At 48.0% G+C, this 22,322-nt stretch overlaps 1 protein-coding gene across 6 annotated transcripts in view; it reads right to left on the reverse strand.

Annotated features, from left to right (window-relative positions):
- SLC4A11 (solute carrier family 4 member 11) overlaps positions 1-22,322 on the reverse strand; it is a 253,507-nt gene that overhangs the window by 60,441 nt on the left and 170,744 nt on the right. For all 6 annotated transcript variants that reach the window (XM_075572646.1, XM_075572644.1, XM_075572647.1 and 3 more), the window contains exons 6-7: positions 18,706-18,787; positions 1,713-1,836 (exon numbers count right to left, since the gene is read on the reverse strand). In XM_075572646.1, coding sequence (XP_075428761.1) covers positions 1,713-1,836; positions 18,706-18,787 — 206 coding nt within the window. The remainder of the gene's footprint in view (positions 1-1,712; positions 1,837-18,705; positions 18,788-22,322) is intronic.

Below are 22,322 nucleotides of genomic sequence, written 5' to 3' on the forward strand. Positions count from 1 at the left end.
ACACAAGCGTTTCTCTAGGTGCACCTCGATGCCTTCAGAACCCCATAATATGTATGTACACTGTAACGTGTAACGGGATAATGTATTTGTAACAAATTACTTAGTTCTGATGATTGATTGTGACCGTTCTCAACCCTTCCCTAATCCCCGCCCCCAAATAAACCTTCTCTTTGTTCAGTACCCCTTCCCTACAAACATTTCAATCAAAAATTAAGGGGGGAATAAAAGACATGCCCACTGGGGTTTCAAACACGAATTAAAATAAATGACTGTTATTACAAAGGGTTTTGAAGGGATTACGCACGCGGCAGCACAGGGTTGGTGCTGGCAGCACAGGGTTGGTGCTGGCAGGGCCTGTGGCTTAAGCCGGCAGCACAGGGTTGGTGCTGGCAGGGCCTGTGGCTTAAGCCAGCAGACATTTATAGGCAACTCTGCATGAGAAAACGTGCAGCTACTCGCAAGTTTAGTACAGAAATATATGCAACACACCTTTAGACAGGTATGTCACCCCGCTGTGACCCTCTGCAATATGTGATGTAACCACCAGCCCCATGCTCTGATTTATTATTGTTTCGCAATTAATGCGGCGCCAACAATATCCGCCTTGTGGGCGACAAGCCCCTATTAATACACATTTCCTTTTCCCCTATTAATATACAATTCCATTTTCCGTTGAAAACAGTTTACAAAGGATTCTGCCCCGGTCTGTTTTTAGTGCATAATTACTACACAAATCTTGCTGCACTGTGGAGTAAAGTTTATAGCTTCTTAATACCAGGCGCGACACCACAGCTATTTATTTATTTTTAGACGAGCAATCAGTCCAAATAGCTAAAACCACTAAACAGAGAGAAGTCCTTAAGCTGAAGAGCTTACACTCCATTTCCATTCTTTGCACCTGCTTTAAATGTTTGTGCGAGACATCCAACCTGCTGCCATGGCCTCTGCCTGCAGGGAATGTCAATCATTACGGCGCACAAGAAGTTAAATGAACCAAAATGCTGCTTTTCGATCCAGTGATTTACTTTATTTCACTGGAAAGGAGAAGGAAAGAACCACTTTTTAGCAGCACTCCTGGCGACACTTGTGTTTTTAGGTTTGAAGCAGGGGGGCGCTGCACCACGCTGATTTCAGCTCTGATTACCCCCTGCTTCTTGAGATAATTACCCCTGTAAGGGGTTGTCGGTAAAAACCTGGCTCGGTTGACAACATGGCGGTTTACAGTCCCGCAGGCCAATAGGAAGCCGCCACGTCATCCCTGGTCTTCCTATTGGCCCACCTGACATGGGAGCTTTAAACTGTGCAGATATACCGACACCACCTACAGAGGTAAGTATCCCGGGAAGTAGGTGGTTCCCGGAGCTGAAATCACCGCTGTTCAGCTCCGGAGACCCCCTGCGTTTCAACCCTACTTAAAAAAACACAACGGCGTGCTCCTTTAATCCATATCGCTGGCACTGAAAGACCGAATGCCTGGGCTGAAGAGCTTTCAATTTAAAAGGTCTTCATTCAGGTACCAGAGGGACAGAAACAGGATTTCTCCGACCAGTATAATTACCACTAACCGAAAAGCGGTGCCACCTGGTACATCGTTTAAAAGAAAAATCACGTCTGCGGGGTGGAAATATTCCAGTGAAATGTGACGACGCCTTATTGCCCCCACGCACCGTGGGTGCGGATTCGGATTTCCCACGCGCACGACCGGTACTCACCATCTTGGGAGGTGCCAGGACCAGGATGACGAACCTCACTTCGCAGGAGTTCTCCCCCCAGTTCTGCGGCCGCTCCAGCCGGCTGATGCAGACGTGACGGCGCTGAAGGGACTTTATAGTGCAACTGGCAAGAATAGAAGAAAACACATTTACCTGGGAGCCTCGCTCATCCAGCGTTAACCTCTTCATGGGCAGCAACAATGAGCCGCCTGGGCTGAAGCCGGGACATCCCCAATACCTGGCCTGTTGGGGACCCTTGAGGACTGGAGCTGGCCGCCCCTGTGCTATAGACCGGACGGGCACACAGTGCGCTCATTGGATTTTACAGGTGCAACAAATCACTTCTCTGACACTTGATGCACAGGGAGATAAAAATGGCTGCTCAAAGAGGTCACAGGCCAGTCAAAGCAAGGGTGGGGTGTGGGGGATGGGAAGGGAACCCGGGAGAGGCTGCGGAAGGAATGCATCACGGACCCAAACCGCTGTCCTGCAGTTACAAATACGCACGGAAAGTCAATGTGTTGTTGTTGCGCCTCCGCGTGGGTGTATGAAGGAGCTGCTAGTGAACACTGCCATTCGGGGAGTGGTCAGGGGCGCAATTAGGGGAAGCCTGAGATATGCCACAATGTTATAATGGGAAGTACCAAATTATACAGTTCTACACTTCGCATCTAGCCCTTTAACGCATTAACCCTTTCGGTGCCAGGGCGTCCCTCAACACATTGTAATTCCATCAGGGATTACAGCCGGCTAAGTGCCAGCGTTGCCACAATGCCCTTCAGGCACCGCCGACACAAGGGAATAAGGGCAATATTCACTAAGTGATGCCAATCCAAAGACAACTTGCAGTTGCAGGGGCTGCAAGGGGTCTTCTGGCTCCAGGTGGTGCCTTGGGCAGCAACACAGCTTCCGAAATCTAGTCCTCCACCTGGCTGGAGTCAGCGGTGCCGAAAAGACGTGTGTGACACGGAAACAAACACGAATTCCAACATAAGACCACTACGTACATGGACACAAGCTTCCATTGCGACAAGGCACAGATATGGACGGCTAGCTGCATGTTGCACCTCTATACGCAAACTGGGGCCAGATTCCTCCTCCTTCTATAGACACGTCTTTAACCTTTGACCAGACCTCGGATAACCAGCATTGGAACAAACTCTTTGCTAAAGCGTGCCCTTATTTATATGCTTTCTCCCTGCACTTATACTGCTGCAAGGATTATGCACATGAGCTGATGGTCTCTGGCTTATGCTACACGTTCTGGATTGTATTCTGTAGGGAGCAGTGATTCTACCGCACCACTTACATCATACTGTGAACTGAATGAGTGGCTCAGTGTGTCATTGCGAGTCTGCGCCTTTAGCAGGGGAAGCTGGTTCAAATCCCCATGTCAGCTCCTTGAGCAAGTCACTTTTATCTCCTTGTGGCTCTGGCACCAAAAAATAGATTGTAAGCTTGATGGGGCAAGGGACAAGTGCCTGCAAAAATTCTATGTACAGAGCTGCATACACTGAGCGCTTTACAAGCAAAAACTATTCTGTTATTAGTCATTATATTATACAGTGCTGGGTAACATTCTAGTGAGTTACTGCTGTATGCCTTTAATAAAAGTGAAGTAGAATCCTGCAAAGGTGACAGGGGCCAATACTTAAAAGACGTTAAACAACTCAAAAAGTGCAGAGATTATATACATTCTGCGATGTTACACGTAGTACAGACGTTCGGGAAAAACTAGATGGCCCAAAAGGGAGGAGGGCGTTTTAAACATTTATACAAATGGAAAAAAAACATAAAGAGATGATATCTGCATGTGTAATTGAATAAAATAGGAATATGTCAGCATCAAATATTTTATAGCAGGTATTATACCTTTCAATGTCTCGGACATCTGATAACTGGCATGGTAGTCAGTCTTTAAAGCTAGATTTCAAGCAATATCCTACATGTTTGTTTGTTTTTGTTTTTTTAATAACTCCGTTCTGTACTATGAGAAAATACTTGTAGCATTTTTTTTTAAACAACTCTGAATGACATTTTTAATTTATTATAATGTAAAAAGCATTTTTTGTTTCGATAGCAACCATTTACAAAGTCACATCCCCTTCCCCTTCTGAGACACGCTCTGGCACACCCCTTATTGAGCCCTGCCCTCTCTCTAGCAGTGCACCAATTGTATCATCTAGTGTCTGCCTGGTCACATGATCTTCCCCACAGAACTTTGCAACTTTGGTCGTCTCCTGCTGCACTGACAGCCATTTAGGGAACCCCCGAGCCAAAATCTTCGCTGGTCGATCACAGGAGAACAGATCGATCGGTAGCTTAGCTAATTACTTATTGTGTGGATTGTATTGATGCACATATTAAAGAGGAAAAAAATACAAAATAACCGGCAGCTTGGACTGCAGCTTTAACAGAAGCTACTGTATCTACTTCTATAAAAGCAGCCAAGTAAGTATCAATTTTGTTTGAAAAATATGAGGCAATGCTGCTTCCGTATCAGCGTGTTTAAAGGAAATCCCAATAGCAATAACAAGTCTCCAGCTTTGGAAAGAGGCAGAGATGATGATGTGTGTGTATACATGTACAGTGTATGCCTGCGTGTGCACAGGAGGGTAGGGGTGGATGTTATAGACCTGTAAGATTCTGAATGAATGCATTGTTCTCAGCAGACCTAAACAATTAACTTGTAAGTGTATCCATATGGGGGATTTTACTAGTGAATGGGTTTTTGATGGACACTCTGATAAACTGTTAAATTGCCAGCTTTATACAACGTACGAACAATTTGGCAAACAAACTAAGAGCTCTGTGTTGGTTTCATTTGATGCAACAAGTTTACTTCCACCATTATCTAAAATCTATTTGGAACGGCAATGGCTCGCGCATATTGTTTCACTTTAGGTTTTACATGCCCTCTTAATTGTCCCATTGTCTCCAAGGCTGACAGTGTCCAAGATGACGATAGACATATTTGCCCTCAAGATGTGCACGTTTAATTGGCCTGTTTGGAACCGAGTTGGATTAACTTCATTTCCTGGGCTGCTGTGAATTGGTCATCTCGAACCAAAGTTTGTGGTTGTGCAGGAAAATTGCACGGTTTTGGATGTCTGGTTTGGCACCAATCCATGGTGGAACAGTCACATAGCTTGGCCAGAAGTCACAGGTCAGGCATGAGCTGAAGAGGAGCCACTTGTGTGGTTAACCCATTGGGTGAACTAAGTGGTCACTACACCATGGGGTCTGGCACTCCAGGGGCCCTGTGACTTAGTGGCTACACCATTCCCAAAGAGTCGTCCCTTTTCGTGTTCCATCGCATCCTGCGTTCCTATGGAGCGCACATCTTCGGTGACGGAAGAGGACTCCGCTCCCGGAAGAAGGGCCACCGCAGTCACATGACCGCGCTTTGCCGGAGGGGCCATTGGCACACAGGTGCCGCGGCCCCTCCGGCACCCAAGAGGTTAAAGTGATGATATAACTTGGTTACCGTAAAAATGAAACATGAAAGCAGCAGGGCTCCCAAAATATTGCACCGGTATAATTCCTATTTATATTAGAGCATGGTACTTATTTGGGGTCTTTAACATTTTGAAGCAATGCTCCTTCAGAGATACTGATGTCGCTGGGGTAAGTGCCGCCGCGGAGCGCTTTGTGGTGGAATATTCGGTGTTATCACTGCCTTTGAGTCATATGGGAAATCGTTAAAAGGCAATATACTGCATTACAAGCGGGTGCAAGACCCCCAGCTACGTCTGTATTCATGCAGCCACCCCTGCGATGAGATTATTCCAGCACACCGATACAATTCCTCTTGGCAGGTCAACATCCAAAATGGGGCAGAGGAGGAATAAGCACTGATCGGCGGAGATATCCGCCATGACGTGAGGGACTGGTGGTGCTGCTTTAACCCCAATGTATAAGATTGGCACATCCTCTCTTTACTTGGAGAAGTAAAACCAGGAATCGAATCAAACCTCCATAACCTCTTCATATTACCCACGAGCACCATCACACTCAGACATAGGAAAGAACAGAACGGAAGTAGGATTAGGGGGAGGTTGGGCGGGCACGCATACTGGAGGGGTCTATTTACCAGGTCTCCTGGGGGCAAAACTCAGTGCAAAAAAAGAGCACAATATTTACCAAAGTAAAGGCATCCCATAAAATAATCTGCTAAAGATTTTTTTTGCACTGGTTTTATCCCAGTATTTCATCCCGGAGACTTCCGAAAATAACCCCCATAGTGAGTGAGGTGGCGTAGTGTTGAAGAGCAAGTTTAGAAGCCCCCTTTTCTGCGTCGGCCAGTTACTGTATATCTGATCACCAGTCTGTTCTGTAAGAAGATCGCTTGCATGCAGTAATAACTTGGACCGACAGGAAAGGTAAACGCACACCCCCACGTTTCCGAGACTCCCCCCCCCCTAACGCTGCACATCTTCCCAGATATAATACTTGTAGATATTTCATAGTTTGCGATATCTCAACATTTCAGAGGTTTTAAAAAAGGTATCTGCAAGCAGCAAAATGCTCGCAGCGCTTTCAGGTCAGTACGGCGACTGGATATTAATTTAAAGACGGAAATGAGGTTCGGAAAGGTAAAACAACATCAAATGTGCATTGCTTATGCAGCTGCCACAGAAAGTATTAGAATATTAGTATTGTTTTCCATTCAATCTGTTTCAGCGACTATCTACGGTAGCGGCGACAAACGCCGTCCTCAAGGACCACCAACAGGACAGGTTTCAAAGCTATTCCTGCTTCAACACAAGTAGCTCGGTCATTTTGATTGGGCCAGCTGTGCTGAAGCCGGGATATCCAGACCTGTTGCTGACCCTTGAGGCCTGAGTTTGAGTACCGCCGATCTATGGGGCGCTCAAGGAAAAAGGTGCAAAAGCAATGTAGTAAAGAGGGACCCCCGCTACTACGCTATGAGGAGCACGCAAGCACGGGTCCAGTATGCAAGCATGGATACAGTACGCAAGCACGGGTCCAGTATGCAAGCATGGATACAGTACGCAAACACGGGTCCAGTATGCAAGCATGGATACAGTACGCAAGCACGGGTACAGCACGCAAGCATGGATACAGTACGCAAGCATGGATACAGTACGCAAGCACGGGTACAGCACGCAAGCACGGGTACAGCACGCAAGCATGGATACAGTACGCAAGCATGGATACAGTACGCAAGCATGGATACAGTACGCAAGCATGGATACAGTACGCAAGCACGGGTCCAGTATGCAAGCATGGATACAGTACGCAAGCACGGGTACAGCACGCAAGCATGGATACAGTACGCAAGCACGGGTCCAGTCCGCAAGCACGGATACAGTACGCAAGCACGGGTACAGCACGCAAGCACGGATACAGTACGCAAGCACGGATACAGTACGCAAGCACGGGTACAGCACGCAAGCATGGATACAGCACGCAAGCACGGATACAGTACGCAAGCATGGATACAGTACGCAAGCATGGATACAGTACGCAAGCACGGGTCCAGTATGCAAGCATGGATACAGTACGCAAGCATGGATACAGTACGCAAGCATGGATACAGTACGCAAGCACGGGTCCAGTACGCAAGCACGGATACAGTACGCAAGCACGGATACAGTACGCAAGCATGGATACAGTACGCAAGCATGGATACAGTACGCAAGCATGGATACAGCACGCAAGCACGGGTACAGCACGCAAGCATGGATACAGTACGCAAGCATGGATACAGTACGCAAGCACGGGTACAGTACACAAGCATGGATACAGTACGCAAGCATGGATACAGTACGCAAGCATGGATACAGTACGCAAGCACGGATACAGCACGCAAGCATGGATACAGTACGCAAGCACGGATACAGTACGCAAGCATGGATACAGTACGCAAGCATGGATACAGTACGCAAGCACGGGTACAGCACGCAAGCATGGATACAGTACGCAAGCATGGATACAGTACGCAAGCATGGATACAGTACGCAAGCATGGATACAGTACGCAAGCATGGATACAGTACGCAAGCACGGGTCCAGTACGCAAGCATGGATACAGTACGCAAGCACGGGTACAGCACGCAAGCACGGATACAGTACGCAAGCACGGATACAGTACGCAAGCATGGATACAGAACGCAAGCACGGATACAGTACGCAAGCACGGGTACAGCACGCAAGCACGGATACAGTACGCAAGCACGGGTACAGCACGCAAGCATGGATACAGTACGCAAGCACGGATACAGTACGCAAGCACGGGTACAGTACGCAAGCATGGATACAGTACGCAAGCATGGATACAGTACGCAAGCACGGGTACAGTACGCAAGCATGGATACAGTACGCAAGCATGGATACAGTACGCAAGCACGGATACAGTACGCAAGCACGGATACAGTACGCAAGCACGGGTACAGTACGCAAGCACGGGTACAGCACGCAAGCACGGATACAGTACGCAAGCATGGATACAGTACGCAAGCACGGGTCCAGTCCGCAAGCACGGATGCAGTGCACACGCACGGATGCAGTGCACACGCACGGATGCTGTGCACACGCACGGATGCAGTGCACACGCACGGATGCAGTGCACACGCACGGGTGCAGTACGTGTGAGGGTTTCAAGGAGGCGTCTCACACACTAACACATACTGGAGCTGCAATAAAGTGAAAGGGCTGAGCCGTATATCACACGTAATCATGCTTCCTTCCCCACGCAACATAGTAACCCTATGTTATGCTGCATGAATGTTATACTGAACGCCTGAAAAGCCCCTAGTACTGTATATACAATCCATACTGCTTCCAGTGAGATCAGGGGGGCCAACGCCAGTCCTCAAGGGCCACCAACAGGTCAGGTTTTCAGGCTATCCCTGCTTCAGCACAGGTGGCACAATCAAAGACAGAGCCTCTGATTGAGCCACCTGTGTTGAAGCAGGGATATCCTGAAAACCTGACCTGTTGGTGGCCCTTGAGAACCCCCAGTTAAATGCTTGTACGTTACAAAGGAAAGAAAAGCACGGATTCCAGAGCCAAGCGGGTGCATTACAAAGCAGCTCCCAGCAAGTTTTACATTGTCCACCCCTGTAAATATAAATACATTCTCCCCTAACATGTCTCCAAAATAGGATTTTACTGGAGGATTTCATGCACTACAAGATCCAGTCAAAAACAAAAATAAATAGCAACGGCAATTCAATATCGGGTCGCCAGGTGCCCAGTATTGAACCGGACTGTCCTGTATTTGGACAAGTCAAAAATGAGAGGTAATACTGGACATGTATGTGTATACCGGTATTACGTCTCTGGACATAGTGACGTGACCGGATTGGGGGGGGGGGGGGGGGAAGTTCGGGAGATTTCACACAGCAGGGCTGCTACAAGGGGGCTGGGCAGCTTCCTCCATCCTGATTGACTGCTGCTGGGTAATGCAGCCAATCAGGAGTAGGTGTCAGGAGCCTGAGGGTGGGGCAAAGGAGAGGAGGAAACAGCATGGAGCGAAGCGATGTGTGTGTCTCGAGAACGTTGCACCTTTTCCCATTTTGTCCAGTATTTTTGGAGAAGCCACCCGGTAAATATAACATATATAAATATCGTATTTCCTCGATTCTAACATGTCTGAAATCGGGATGCGTCTTAGAATCAGTGTTTAAAAAAATAAAAATAAAGAAGTGCACACTAACCCCTTCCTCCTCACTTACCATGTTTTAGGAGCGGTCCCATGTCAGCGGGGGATGAAGCGGGCGACAGTGGGAGATGTCCCAAGTCTGCAGAGGATTGTAGATGGACAGCGGTCGGGCGGAAGCAGGAGAAGATCATCATAGAGCAGGAGACCGGCCTAGCGGAACAGCTTGAAAGGAGCGTGCTGTAACACAGGAAGTTGACCGGTGGGCCTCTCTCCTGCTCAGGTCTCCTGCTCAGGTCTCCTGGTCAGGTCTCCTGCTCAGGTCTCCTGCTCAGGTCTCCTGCTCAGGTCTCCTGCTCAGGTCTCCTGCTCAGGTCTCCTGCTCAGGTCTCCTGCTCAGGTCTCCTGCTCAGGTCTCCTTGTCTATAATGATCTTTTCCTGGTGCTTCCGCCGCCCGCTCGTTGTCCATCTACAATCCTTTGCAGACTTGGGACCTCTCCCGCTTCATCCTCCGCTGACATGGGACCGCTCCTGAAACATGGTAAGTGAAAAGTTATTTTCCTCGATTTGAAGTGCCAAAATCATATATATATTATGTATTTATACATTATATATATAACTGTGTGCTCATTTGTATGTCTTAGCAGGTCTGCAACCCCCAGCATACAGTGCTTCCACTGCAGCAAGGGATTCTGGAAAATGACATGCAAATGAGCACAGTGTGCCACCTTTTGCTTCAAATCCATTTTGACATAGACCCCTGTAAGCTTATGCTTGCTTTATTACACAGCTTTTCAGCACAGATTATCCAGTGGTGTGAAAAAGAAAGTACACCCGCTTTGAATTCTATGGTTTTACATATCAGGACATAATAACAAATCATCTGTTCCTGAGCAAGTCTTAAAATGAGGTAAATACAACCTCAGATGAACAACAACACATGACATATTACACCGTGTCATGATTTATTTAACAACAATAAAGCCAAAATGGAGAAGCCATGTGTGAAAAACTAAGCACACCTTATGATTCAATAGCTTGTAGAACCACCTTTAGCAGCAATAACTTGAAGTAATCGTTTTCTGTATGACGTTATCAGTCTCTCACATCGTTGTGGAGGAATTTTGGCCCACTCTTCTTTACAACACTGCTTCAGTTCATTGAGGTTTGCGGGCATTTGTTTATGCACAGCTCTCTTAAGGTCCAGCCACAGCATTTCAATCGGGTTGAGGTCTGGACTTTGACTGGGCCATTGCAACACCTTGATTCTTTTCATTTTCAGCCATTCTGTTATAGATTTGCTGGTGTGCTTGGGATCATTGTCCTGTTGCATGACCCAATTTCGGCCAAGCTTTAGCTGTCAGACAGATGGCCTCACATTTGACTCTAGAATACTTTGGTATACAGAGGAGTTCATGGTCGACTCAATGACTGCAAGGTTCCCAGGTCCTGTGGCTGCAAAACAAGCCCAAATCATCACCCCTCCACCACCGTGCTTGACAGTTGGTATGAGGTGTTTGTGCTGATATGATGTGTTTGGTTTTCGCCAAACGTGGCGCTGTGCATTATGGCCAAACATCTCTACTTTGGTCTCGTCTGTCCAAAGGATATTGTTCCAGAAGTCTTGTGGTTTGTTCAGATGCAACTTTGCACACCTAAGCAGTGCTGTCATGTTCTTTTTAGAGAGAAGAGGCTTTCTCCTGGCAACCCTTCCAAACAAACCATACTTGTTCAGGCTTTTTCTAATTTGTAAGAAATCCACTACTGGCTTTGACTATAGCCTTGCAGACCTATGCAGTTGAAACCTTCCTCTGGCAATCAATGGCACATGTGCTGCCTCTCATTGCAGCTTCTGCCCTGTGCTCCATCATTGGAGGAATACTCACACAACCTCCTCCTGTGATTGGATCTCCGCCCTTTATATCCTGGGCGTTGGCACTGAACCAGTGCCGAGCATAACAACTCCTACCTTGGACGTTACCGTCTCTGCCACAATCCGCCCAGACCTCTCTCCTAGTGTTCTAACCTTCCTAGTTCCCGAGTATCCAGAGGCCTGTTCCTGTCTCCTGTGCTGAAGCGTGGTTAGCCAGCACTGGAACCTGCTGCATTCACTCCTAGCAGTGGTTACCCTTAATTTCCTGGTACCTTCTGCATTCTCTCCTAGCAGTGGTTACCCTTAATTTCCTGGTACCTGCTGCATTCTCTCCTAGCAGTGGTTACCCTTAATTTCCTGGTACCTGCTGCATTCTCTCCTAGCAGTGGTTACCCTTAATTTCCTGGTACCTGCTGCATTCTCTCCTAGCAGTGGTTACCCTTAATTTCCTGGTACCTGCTGCATTCTCTCCTAGCAGTGGTTACCCTTAATTTCCTGCGGCCTGCTGCTATCTCCATGCAGTGGCCTGCTTTGGACTTCTGTGCTGAAGCGTTTGTTTCCCCGACGCTGCCGTGCGGTGTACTTCTGCCAGCCTGCTGTCTCCCCCTGCTGAGACCGGCGTCATGGGCCGAGCCCGCTCCTCACGCAGAGGCCACTCCCGCGCTCACGCTCCTAAGCTGAAACGGGGAACTCCTGTCTGCCTGTTGCCGATTCCTTGCTACGACTACGACCACCCGGATGTCTTCTATCCTGACCCTGCTTTGGCCATCGATTGTCCTGTCTTCTCCTATCCCGACTTTGGCTTCAATAACGACGATGCTGCCTTCTCCAATCCTGCCCCTTCGATGTACGACTACGAACTGCGCACTCCGGATCAGTCTGCGCGGACAAAGGTCGGTGATTATATAACCCCACCTCAGCCCCGCGGTCCGGTCCCGGTTTGTGGCGAGCATCGGCGTAACATAATTGTACGGTCATGAACTTTAACATGCTAACTGAGGTCTGTAGAGTCTGAGATGTAACTCTTGGTTTTCTTGCAATTTCTCCAAGCATTGCAAGGTCTGACATTGGGGTGAATTTGCTGGGACGTCCACTCCTTGGAAGATTGGTAACTGTCTTGAATGTTTTCCATTTTTGAATAATCTTTCTCACTGTAGAATATGGACTTTAAATTGTTTGGAAATGGCCTTATAACCCTTCCCAGATTGATGGGCAGCAACAATTGCTTCTCTAAGATCATTGCTGATGTCTTTCCTCCTTGGCATTGTGTCAACACACACCCGAGTGCTCCAGACTAGCAAACTGCTAAAACTTTGGCTTTTATATAGGTGGTCACACTTGCTGATGATCAATTAATCAAGGGCATTTGATTAGCAGCACCTGTCTGCTACTTAGCATCTTAATTCCTATGGAAACAGTAAGGGTGTACTTAGTTTTTCACACATAGATTCTTCATTTTGGCTTTATTTTTGTTAAATAAATCGTGACACGGTGTAATATGTCACGTGTTGTTGTATTTACCTAATTTTAAGACCTGCTAAGGGAACAGATGATTGTTATTATGTCCTGATATGTAAAACCATAGAATTCAAAGAGGGTGTGCTTTCTTTTTCACACCGCTGTATATCTATCTATCTATTATATATCTATCTATTATATATCTATCTATCTTATATATATATATATACACACACACACACACACACACACACACACGTTCTGCAACTCAAAATGATCTCCCCAAGCACTCCGATCCCCTGGTTTTTATGGATGTCAGTGTTTTTGGGTTGGAAATCGAGGGGCGCCGAGAAGGGTGGAAAACATTGGGTATGCCAGTGAATGTGGCCTTACAGTTGACATTGGCAGTGATCCTTCTACAAGGGTGTGAAGGCACACGCGCGCGCGCGCACACACACACACACACACACACACACACACACACACACACACACACACACACACACACACAAGTCAGAGTCTTATTATTGCCAGAGGAAATTTTTGGACACTGGGCAAAAAAAAAAAAAAAAACTTCTGTAAAAGACAAACAAGGTTAACCCCATATATACTGGGAAGATTTGACTTAGCAAGATTGTAGCCAGGTCTTTCCTAGGCGTAGAGAGCATAGTTCAAACCTTGTATCTGTCATTTCAAATCTCATACTTGGGCAGCTCCTTAATCCATATACTGTACTAACAGGTTGGTCAGAAAGGGCAAACCTGTCGCACAATCGGGTGCACATTGTAACCCCGGCCCATCTAGCAGCCAATGGGTTAATGGTGACCTGTGCCATTTATAGCGACTGGCTTCTAATAACACCAAGAGCCATTTCTCTGCCACACACGCCGGTTACACAAACATTCACAGATACACAAATCCCCACACACTCCTCTATTAACTCATACGGTGCACACGGACGCTCACACATGTACAAAGAGATACACGCAGACTCACACATGCCTATATATTCATATACCCTGCGCGGCATGTGGCACACAGTATTGCGCGCGCACTGGCAGATTTCCATTTAGGCCCGGGCGGCAAACGTTTGGGGCGGCAAACTTCCATTTCTCCCCCCCCCCCATATACTGACACCCCCGGTCTCTTCCCCACCGATTGCCGAGGGAGCGTGAGGCCTCTGTCCAGTTCTTACGTTCTCCTTCCTGTCAACCTCCTCCTTCAGCGACAAAGTTACCATGGCAACAAACGTATTGTGAGCCACGTTGAATGAGGAGGGCCGTCCCAGCTTCAGCACAGGTGGCATCAGTGAGCCACCTGTGCTGAAACTGGGATATCCTGCAAACCTGACCTGTCAGTGGCTCCTGAGAACTGCAGTTGGCCACCCTTCGACTAATGTTATTAAATGACGTCTACTCAAGCTGGCCCGCTGTGTGCGTGGCCCGCTGTGTGCGTGCGTGGCCCGCTGTGTGCGTGCGTGGCCCGCTGTGTGCGTGCGTGGCTTGCTGTGTGCGTGCGTGGCCCGCTGTGTGCGTGGCCCGCTGTGTGCGTGCGTGGCCCCCTGTGTGCGTGGCCCGCTGTGTGCGTGCGTGGCCCGCTGTGTGCGTGGCCCGCTGTATGCGTGGCCCGCTGTGTGCGTGCGTGGCCCGCTGTGTGCGTGGCCCGCTGTGTGCGTGCGTGGCCCGCTGTGTGCGTGCGTGGCCCGCTGTGTGCGTGGCCCGCTGTGTGCGTGCGTGGCCCGCTGTGTGCGTGCGTGGCCCGCTGTGTGCGTGGCCTGCTGTGTGCGTGGCCCGCTGTGTGCGTGGCCCACTGCAACCAAAACAGCTGCAGATCTGTGTTTCAGAGGGGGAAAAAAGCCTTTGTGAGAAATCCAGGTATGGGACTGTGGAACTTCAGCACATAATAAACATTTAGGCCCTCTTTAATAAGCTGTGAAGCCGTGTCCCCACACTGGAGAAGAGTTCAGCTCCACGCCAATGAACGGGACTCCCATTTTCTCTGGCAGGGTGGTATGTATGTATATGTTTATTTATATAGCCCCAGCTCTGTATATAGCGCAGCGGTAATACACGCGGCGGAATATTATAACAGTGGGAATAAGCACTTTAGACATGCAAGCAACAATAGGAAAAGGAGTCCCTGCCCCGAAGAGCTCACAATCGGGTGCGTGGTTTCACAGCCTATAGAATAAGGGCATTATGTTATCTAGTTAAAGAGGCGGTACCCCCGCAGGGCTAAATGACCGACATATTTAGTGGGTAACACATTAAGATAAGTAACAAAATGTGAAAATATATATAAACGATGGTAACCAAATACTTTGAAGTGGGGGTTGTTCCCCCCATAATCTATGTTATGATAACACGGGTTGGAAACTGTGGTATACAGGCATACCCCGCTTTAAGGACACTCACTTTAAGTGCACTCGCGAGTAAGGACATATCGCCCAATAGGCAAACGGCAGCTCGCACATGCGCCTGTCAGCACGTCCTGAACAGCAATACCGGCTCCCTACCTGTACCGAAGCTGTGCGCAAGCGGGGAGACTATAGAGCCTGTTACACATGCGTTTTTTACATCAGTTATGAACGTATATGACGATTGCCGTACAGTACATGCATCGATAAGTGGGAAAAGGGAGTGCTTTACTTTAAGTACATTTACGCTTTACATACATGCTTTGGACCCATTGCGTACGTTAATGCGGGGTATGCCTGTATACAGGTCAATTATTAATGTCGATCTTTTTTTTTTTACGTCTGTCTTGGTGACAGATTTTACCCGAGAAACGCGAACATTTTACTTTAAAAGGTAATTCAGACTTTTTGGGGAAACCAATTACAGAAACTAAAACAGTTTATTTATAAGAAACTAGCTGAGAGCCCCGGCGTTGCCCGGGATGTTTGTGGTGTGGGTGTGGCATTTGGGTGGGGAGTGGTCCACGCGGCCCATGTGCGGTGGTAGTGCTGCTGTGGCTGTACTTATGGTGATTGTATCGGTGTGCTGATTTGGGAGGGTTTGGTGCTGATGTGGGTGTAAGCTTCAGCGCTAATTGATACAGCAAATATTTGATTTCTGGCAACCGGCCTTACATTAAAAGCAGCAGTATAATACAAGCCTGTGTGTGTCTGGTCAGCAGCAGCATGTGTGTGTCTGGTCAGCAGCAGCATGTGTGTGTCTGGTCAGCAGCAGCATGTGTGTGTCTGGTCAGCAGCAGCATGTGTGTGTCTGGTCAGCAGCAGCATGTGTGTGTCTGGTCAGCAGCAGCATGTGTGTGTCTGGTCAGCAGCAGCATGTGTGTGTCTGGTCAGCAGCAGCATGTGTGTGTCTGGTCAGCAGCAGCATGTGTGTGTCTGGTCAGCAGCAGCATGTGTGTGTCTGGTCAGCAGCAGCATGTACAACTAATTCAGTGATCCAATGCCCATTCAGAAAGTACGGATACTGTTTGTGATTGCACGATACATACATACATACACACCGCAGTGCGAGATATATATAGATATAGATACATGCACACACATACCTATATCTATCTATACATACATATCTATATACACAAACACAGATCTTGGTTATCCGACGGAATCCATTCCGGAAACTAGCGTCCGATAATGAAAACGTCGGAGCGCGAATCCCATGTTAATGGGCGGCGGCGAGCGGCAAATAATCCGCTCACCGTAAAGCGGAACGACGGACAGCGAGGAGCCACCAATAGGTCAGGTTTTAAGAATATCCCTACTTCAGCACAAGTGGGTCAATGATGGCGTCACCTGTGCTGAAGCAGGGATAGTCTCAAAACCTGACCTGTTGGTGGCCCTTGAGGAATGGAGTTGGCCGCCCCTGCTCTAAAATATGTTCCAGCGCCGGAAGGTTTTGTTAGGACAGGGGTGCTCAACTCCATTCCTCAAGCCCTCCCCCCCCCCCCCCCCCCCCAACAGGTCAACTTTTCAGGATATCCATGCTTCAGTACAGGTGGCTCAATCAAACAGTGCTTCAGCAAAGGTGGCTCTTCAACTGAGCCACCTGTGCTGAAGCTGGGATATCCTGAAAACTTAACCTGGTGGGGTGGGGGGTGGGGAGGCTTGAAGACTGGAGTTTTGCACCCTTGTCTTAGGACAGCCGACCGATTAGGAAACATGATCCCAAATGTCTTCCTTGGGTCAGAAAGAAAGCAGACTGGGATTCGGCCCGGACTCGCCCACATCGAAAGCAGGGACATTACAAACGAGCTACTTTTTCCTCTTCATTTTGGAGGCAGAGCCCATGAACAAGAAGTCTAAAATAAGCCGCCGACCCTGGGAGAGTAAACCACGGGAGATTGAGGTTTTTGGGAACACACGTCAGTCGGTTTGTAGAAATGGCGGCACAGGGTGCTAAGCTAAGATCAACGGCGAAGTGCGGGGACGTTTTAATACAGCAAATAAAAACACAGCATTTTATTGCCCACAGTCCCAGTGCAAAAATATCAAAAAAGGATCAAATTAAAGAGCGCAGAGGAGAAGGTATATATTATTATATTACTTATATTGTATATTACTGCTGCTTTCAAGTTCTACTTCGCCCTCTTCAGCACAAACCCAAACATTACTCCGTTTATAAATCATACAAGGCTCGCGGGACCATCTGAACGAGAAGACACCTGCGCCTACACAACGCAAATATACTGTAGTTACTTACTGAGAATACTGATGTTGGGCCTTCTCCCTCCTAATAGAGATAAATGAGAATTGTAATCCTAGTATAGGTGTATTAGTATTTTGTTTGGCAGTGTTAGGACCTGTGAGCAGGGTCTGCCTTGACGTGGCTCGCAAGCTTACAACGCTTTGGCCAAAGGGTTAAACTAAATTACCCTTTTTCAAGAGAATATAAGTATTTTACTGTGTATTTTTGTCATATTGGAAGTGGCATTGGGCTTTTTTGTTCTATGCATCCGCCCCGCTCAGTAGCGCTCCTTTTTGACACTTATATACATTATATATATTTTTGTGGGGGCTCAGGGGTTTCCAAAATGAGCTTCTTGGGGTTCTGTGTGTTGAGAATAATGTCAACAAATGTGAAAGTACAATCTCCTTCAGTAACTCCGAGAGACTCAATATGTACCACCCTCCCTCCTCTGAAGCCGCATGCGGTCTCTTTCCTTCCTGCTCCCCCTCCTCAAAGCTTGACCAGTTCAGTGCTAGAGGAGAAACCTCCTTCACCAAAACCACTCCAGGAGAAGTTCGTCGAGGAGAGGGGACTTCTGTCATTGGCCCTCCATTCTAATGTCATATAATATGCCAGGAGGGTCCCGGTGATAGGACAGTGTTGCTCCTGCACTGGAAGACCCCTTGCATCAAATAGAAATAAAATAAGTTGCTGCTTTGTGAAGTAAATAGACTAATGATATACAGGGGCACTCCCAATGCCAGATGGAGTAAAGACAATAAGTGTTGGTGTAAACTAGCCCATCCTTCCCCCTATGTTCCAAGTAGAGGGCTATAATGGTATGAAGGAACAAATAAGGACGAGGCGCACCAGTACTGAGGCAACAAGTTGTGGAGTTTTACGGCATAATATGAGCAGAGCTGCAGTTACGTTTCGGGGTCACAGCTCCTTCCTCAGGCGTTAAGCCACCCGGTGATGCATCAGTACTTGTGTGCCTCCATTCTTATTCTAATGAAGTCACCGTTGTTCATAATCACGCACAGGCTTTAAAAAAACCTCCACAAGTCTCCATGCCAAATGCATCAAGACACTTGTGAGTAGTTGAAATGCTTGAATGCCCACATCAATGGAGAACTCCACAGCGGCTATACCAAGAGGTACCATAACCAGCCAAGAACATGGCATTCCCAGGGTCCAAGGGGCCTAATACAACACTGCTCTGCAGTAGGCTCCTCCACGTAAGGGCAGCCTGCAGCTGGTTAAGAGGGCGTCAATGCATTACACTCGGGGCCAAGAAATGTAACCCAATGACTCCTGGTCTCCACGACTACAATGGCGCCCGACCAGAGATTTTAGAATCAGACTGTTCAGAGTAGCTGGAATTATACTCACATTATACAGAGCCAGGATTGCTGGTACTGGACCCCAGTGGCGGTCGCTGTGACTCCCTGAATCGTATCGGACAGGAGATGAACTAGAGGGGGAGAAGAAAAAGAAGAAAAAACGTAAACATTTCATTGTTTATTTGGAAACCGTGATGTCGACAATTCCCAATTCACCAAATCAGAATTTCACACTAATTCCACGGACGTCCTTCAAATGTTGGCCCGACACCATGTTGGCATTCAGCTTATCTGCCGATTGGGCCGGCGATAAGGTACCGAGGTGAAAGCTGGTAACAATCAACCTGGCCGTTCCAAACAGAGATAAAAAGCACATTTATACAGCCCAGAGATGCAGGGTCTCGTTATCCGCACCAAAGGCAGCCAGAGCCGGGGCATGAAGGCTGCACTGTGAAAAGGGAACACAGAACTCCATTATGGAAGGATTTGGGGACGGGATTATTTTACCGCTATTTCCACGGCTTGTCCAGACCACAACTAAATGCTCAGCTGCAGCTGAAAGTGGCAGAAAACCAACACACGTATGAAAAAGCGAGGTGTAGGGACAGCCAAATTATTGGACACAAAGAAGCAAGAGGTCGGGGATTTGTTGTGAACTAAAAAAAAACAATTGCTAAACACACTTGTCCTGTGAAGACTGTGTACACAAGGGGTGGGAAACTCCAGTCCTCAAGGGCCACCAACAGGTCAGGTCTTCAGGATATCCCTGCTTCAGCACAATCTGTGGCTCAGACTGTGCTGAAGCAGGGATATCCTGAAAACCTGACCTGTTGGTGGCCCTTGAGGACTGGAGTTGCCCACCCCTGGTGTACACAGTATGTGGTGATCAAAGTATTTCAGATCCATTGTATCCGGTTATAAGCAACGTAGCATTCTCCATGCAAATGTTTCACCTGCAACTATCCTGGAATTGGATAATGTGACAATTAGTTTGTAGTAAACGGGTTACTATGGTGCATAAATACTCTGTGCTGCGCTGAACATGTGCAAGAACAGCCTGTGTTGAATGTAGACTAGAGGCGTCGATACTGGACACGAGGTTTGTAGGAAATCTTCCTTTGTAAACCCTACACAAATTATTTTTAAAAATAAAAGCACTTAATAAAAAAATTAATTCTATTAGTTAAACCAGGGTCATCATAAATGAAACGCCAGCGTGTCCTTATTAGGGCTATAAACACACAGCATGGCTCCACTGAACACGCACAATAATGTTCTGGAAAGCTTACAATCCAATCTCCATTCCTCACACAAGCTGGTCTCCTTTATCTAAGGTTGCGTGTATAGCGCCGGCGACGTCGCGTCAAAACAAATGCATTGAATCAGACGCGTGCGCTTACAGTAGGAGCGACGTGATGGCGAGACGGCTTGGTCGCGATCGTTTGAATTGACTTCCATTAGATTTTTTCAGCGACCGCAGCGTGACGTCAGTGTCGCCGTCGCCAGCACTAAAAGCACGGCCCAAGTATGTATGGGGGATTGGACCTGTAAAAGCAATATCAACTGTGACATCTCCATTGACTGTACGGGGATCTGTTCTGCGTACTGATAAGGCCTCGTCCATTGTGGCGCTGTGCGGGCACTCTCGCTGGCCGTGATGAAACACATTGCTGCAACGTGTGTGGCCAGCGTGTGCGAGCGCCCAAACATCCACGGCGCTTTCCTGCTTGGTGAGACAACCAAATTTGATTTGGCTGCTCGCTGACATGTCACGTGAGTGGCTCGCCCAATGAGGGCGAACCAGCTCCGTGACGTAATGACCACGCCCTCCGACATGCACCCTCGAGCGCGCAACTGGCTGGCCAGGAAACGCCCAGCGCCTGATGTCACGGTGCTCAAGCGGCAGCGAGCGCTCTCCCACCCTGGCCGCAGCCTAAAACCGCGCCCATGCGTAGAGCGACCGCCGAGCGGCGCGATCAAACACATCAAGTCTATGCGAACGTCCATAGAGTGCGCACGCGAGCAACGGCTCGGCTGGTTTTTCGCAAGACCACATTTTTTTTTATTTTGCCTCGCGACGGCCGGGTCACGTGAGCGGCTCAGCCAATGAGAGCGAACCGCTCATCTGATCATGGACACGCCTCCCCGTCGCTGTGAATCACAGGCCACAGATCGCATAGATAGGCGCGCGTGACGCCATGGACGCGGCCTAAGTCAGGCCACACGTCCTTTGTACCAGAATGGGATTTAGGAAAAGTATCCACCAGAAAACCATCTTAAATGGGATTCACAGAAAACGCATACTGGCCCATTTTCACTAAGCAGTCTTTTGCCATAAAAATAAGTCTTAATCTCGTAGAAACCAGACTACAAAAAAAGGTGCCTTCCAGCGTCAGAAGGTATCTCATGACAGAAGACTGCTTAGTAAATACGGGCCACAAAACGTCATTTTCCTGTGTTTCTTCCCCACCGCGAGATCAATGCTTTTATCCAACAGCTCCACTTTGCAACATACACCGTTTCCATCTCCAGCACCAAGTTATGGATCCAGCTGCAACCGTCTTGGAAGAAAGAAAGAAACCCACACGCCATGCTTATTTTCCAGGTGCGTGAGCTCAGTGCGGGTCATCCCTGCCACTTTTAATATGTGTTTAATATGCAACCTTGTTTTTATTCTTCCCGAGACTATTGCAGCTGGATCCATAATTTGACGGGAGATTGCTCATCGTTTGAGGAGCACATCGCATTTCTGCTTGAGCTCCTCCAGGATTACTAGTGGACGTCAGGCCGGCCTTCCTGTGGCCATCAGACTCTCTGCTCTTGCTCCGATTATGTCTTTTTTTTTTTAGAGTGTATATCACTTTCCAAATTCAGGACCAAAGGCCTCCCCCCCCCCGCCCCCACCCATAAACTCACCCTAACATTAGAACCCTTCGGCAATGAAATCCGATCGCATATTAATCACTGGGGACGGCACCTTTGGTTCTAATGACTGTAGGTGGCTGCTACGCCAGCAGATTACTTTTTCAATGAGTCGGTTTCCGAGGTCAGCAGACTGGATGCCCAATCGCTCGCAAAACAGCTGCTTCACCTCAGCGAGAGCTGGAAGGAATTACAAGGTTCCAGTCTCTAAAGTGAATGATTCATCTCAGAAATATTCATGAAGGAACAAAACAAGAGGCTAATTGGCATGGTATCCTCGCCGTCAAAAGCCCGAACCCATCAGAAAAGGGTTCACGTTGCCAACAAAAAAGGAGTAAACAGTGAAATTATGCATATTTATTATTGCATCGCAAATCCGGCTCCTCTTTTCATCCTAAACATGTCGCAACTGAAAGAGAAAATGGAAAAGGAGCAACTCGTCCGAGCGGATTTTTAGAAACAAGCAGTACTTTTGTTGGTGATGTTACCTTATCGCGGTTCCCAAGCGTTGCAACGCTGTGCACCTCTTGCCAGGAATTGTTTGTTCTGCGAACCCTTAACTAATACAACGTATTGCAGACTCGAGCTATTGGTAACAAAACCGTGCCACTATCCCAGGCAGTATATAGTGTCCTGGGCTCGTGGGGGGGGAACACACTTAATAAAGCCCCAAACTGCACCTAGGTGTGGGCAGACCGCTACGGTGGTATAGCGGTTCATTATTGCGGGAGGCTCCAAAATGGC

This window comes from Ascaphus truei, chromosome 1, assembly GCF_040206685.1.
Source record: "Ascaphus truei isolate aAscTru1 chromosome 1, aAscTru1.hap1, whole genome shotgun sequence".
Classification (NCBI taxonomy): Eukaryota; Metazoa; Chordata; class Amphibia; order Anura; family Ascaphidae; genus Ascaphus; species Ascaphus truei.